General features: G+C 41.9%; 1 protein-coding gene across 1 annotated transcript in view; it reads right to left on the bottom strand.

Moving 5' to 3' along the window:
- The window catches only part of ALPK2 (alpha kinase 2), a 93,710-nt gene that overhangs the window by 17,056 nt on the left and 74,307 nt on the right, over nucleotides 1-2,347 (bottom strand). The window contains exon 5 of the mRNA XM_019518301.1: nucleotides 2,035-2,252. Within this exon, the coding sequence (XP_019373846.1) occupies nucleotides 2,035-2,252 (218 nt within the window). The remainder of the gene's footprint in view (nucleotides 1-2,034; nucleotides 2,253-2,347) is intronic.

The following is a 2,347-nucleotide window of genomic DNA, read 5'->3' as shown; positions in this document are numbered from 1 at the left end:
TTTTTTTTTTAATGCTGAAGGATGGCTTCTAGGTAGATAATCTCCTTTGACTGTTATTTGTTTTTGTTGTTTGTCTTGTCTTGTCATGGATCAGGACTCCATTATATAAATATGTTCATTGGAAGCTGGGGTCATGTGACGTCTTGATTTTCATAAGAGGTTCAGATTTAAGTCCTGGTTTCAGGAGCCTGGCAGGCAACAGAGTTTCTCCCGTCAGCCATAAAGAACAGCATTGCTGGACTCGGGGGTGATGGGTGTATGAAAGAAGGCAGAAGGGTTGGTGGGCTTAGAAGCAGCTCTCCAGGGAGTTTCAGAGAATAAGTGGCCTTCCAAAAAAGACCGTGTAAAACTATTGAAGTTCCAAACAAAGTAGCTTGTTAAGAATAGAATAGCTGAAATTCCTCATGGGCCATTCACCACTGCAAAAATAAGATGGCTGTTTTGGGGCCTAAATCTTGTGGGAAAACCTTTCAATCCTACTGACATCAGTGAACCTGTTATTGCATGTGGCCTTCTGTCTGTAGAACAAACCATTGAAACAAACCAGCACACGGCCACTACCTTGTTTAGGCCCAGCTTGAGCACTATTTTGATATGTTAAGTAGTGCATGGGGCCTTGTGTTGTGGTTACCTATACTGTCCTTAATGTCTGTATAAGATAGCTTGTCTATCTGTTGCTTGTGCTGTTAGTTAGTGCCACATGGAAGGACAGATTCTATAAAACCCAAGGTTTCATAGGGCCATTGAAATTAGTAGCAAAGTTCCTTTTGATTTTAATGTGGATGGATCAATCTCAAAAACTATCTGCCTTGCTAATTCAGGTCAAGCTTATGGTTGCCTTCAAGGCCAAACCACCATACATCTACACTGAAAACACTTAAACTTAAGTGTTTTAAGTCCAGTGGTAGTCCAGCTTATTCCTGGAAACTGCTGAACTTCAAGGTCTGAGGTCAAATCTCATCCTTACCTGGCCCCTGGATGTGGTGTTTGAAACTTGCAGGCTGCAATCGGGGGGAGTCTGCCACCAGTAATTCCACAACTCCCTGCTCCTGACTTGTGGACCTTTTGCATCTCTACTGACCATGATCAGGGCCAGGCACAGAGGAACTTATCCTTTTAAAGGTCCCATTCAAGGAACAAGAGGCACAATGCAATCAGCTTTATTGCAGGCTTCAAGGTGAGGTAGAGATGGAAAGAGGCATTGCATATGGCATAGTCTTACTGAGGGTAGTGTTGACACAGGATTGCATATCCTAAGAAAACTCCACTGCTGAGTTGTTTCTGATGTGTCACTGTTTCTGAAGTAAAGGCTTTAGGACAACTATTCCAATCTTGGTTCCTAAAGATAGGAACTTAAATCCATACGCGGTCATATAAAGAAGTAACAGAGTAACCTGTTATTCAGGGGTGTAGAGACCTGCAGTTCCCATTTTGGGTTACAATATATAATAACAAAACAATTCCTGTCTTGGGATTGCATCATGGTGAGGTTGAAAGGCTCCCATAACCTGCAGAGCTATGGTGTTGAGACTTTCAGCACGGGCCAGGGCCTCCCAAACCATACAAGACAATGGGAAGGTTCAGACAAAAAATGGTCCGTTGGTCTTCCATGTTAAGTGTTAAGTCAAAAGCAAACAACTGCTCCTCAGAAAGAACCAGTGCAAAGCAAGGAGTTGTATTCAGATAATAAAGAGAATAGGGAAAAAAGATCAAGGATTAAATACTAGCACTTAAAAAGGGATAAAAGAAATACTCATGAGTGACAGTAAGTGTGTTAGCCAGTGTGTGACTAAGACACTGGAAATGATTGATTCAATCAGCATTGGGTTCTCAGGACAGGGAAGCAGTTTTCTGAGACAGAGTTAGGAGTGATTACACCTAACCAGGTCAGCTTGTTACAGACAACAAAAGATAAGGCTGTGCTGGCTGAAACCCCTGAACATCTTTCTTTTATTAGGGCATGCAGTGATTGGGTTGCAGTATTATAGTCTCGCATAACTATCGTGTATCACCACTTAAATCAAAGCCTCTCACCTTGCATATCTGTAACAAGCAAGTTTCCGTTGGTTTTCTCATACAGCCAGTGTTGAAAGGTGCAACACTTCTGACCAGCTTCTGAGTCTTTTCTCTTAAAGTTTATTTCCTTGCCATCTTTGATCGAGTACTTAACAAAATCTCCGGTCAGTTCTTCCTCCACTGTTGCATAAGGGATGTTATTCTCAGGGCGATGAACAAGGAAAATAGGAATGATCCTGAAATCGAAACCAATGATCTCAGTCAGAGAAAATGCTAGACAAAAAGTCCAGCTCTTACAATCTGGGTCAATAGATAAAAATCTCAAAGCTGG

The sequence above is a fragment of the Gavialis gangeticus genome, unplaced genomic scaffold (genome assembly GCF_001723915.1).
Source record: "Gavialis gangeticus isolate Ggan-Ray unplaced genomic scaffold, GavGan_comp1, whole genome shotgun sequence".
Taxonomy (NCBI): domain Eukaryota; kingdom Metazoa; phylum Chordata; order Crocodylia; family Gavialidae; genus Gavialis; species Gavialis gangeticus.
This window is presented reverse-complemented; position numbering and strand designations above follow the sequence as displayed.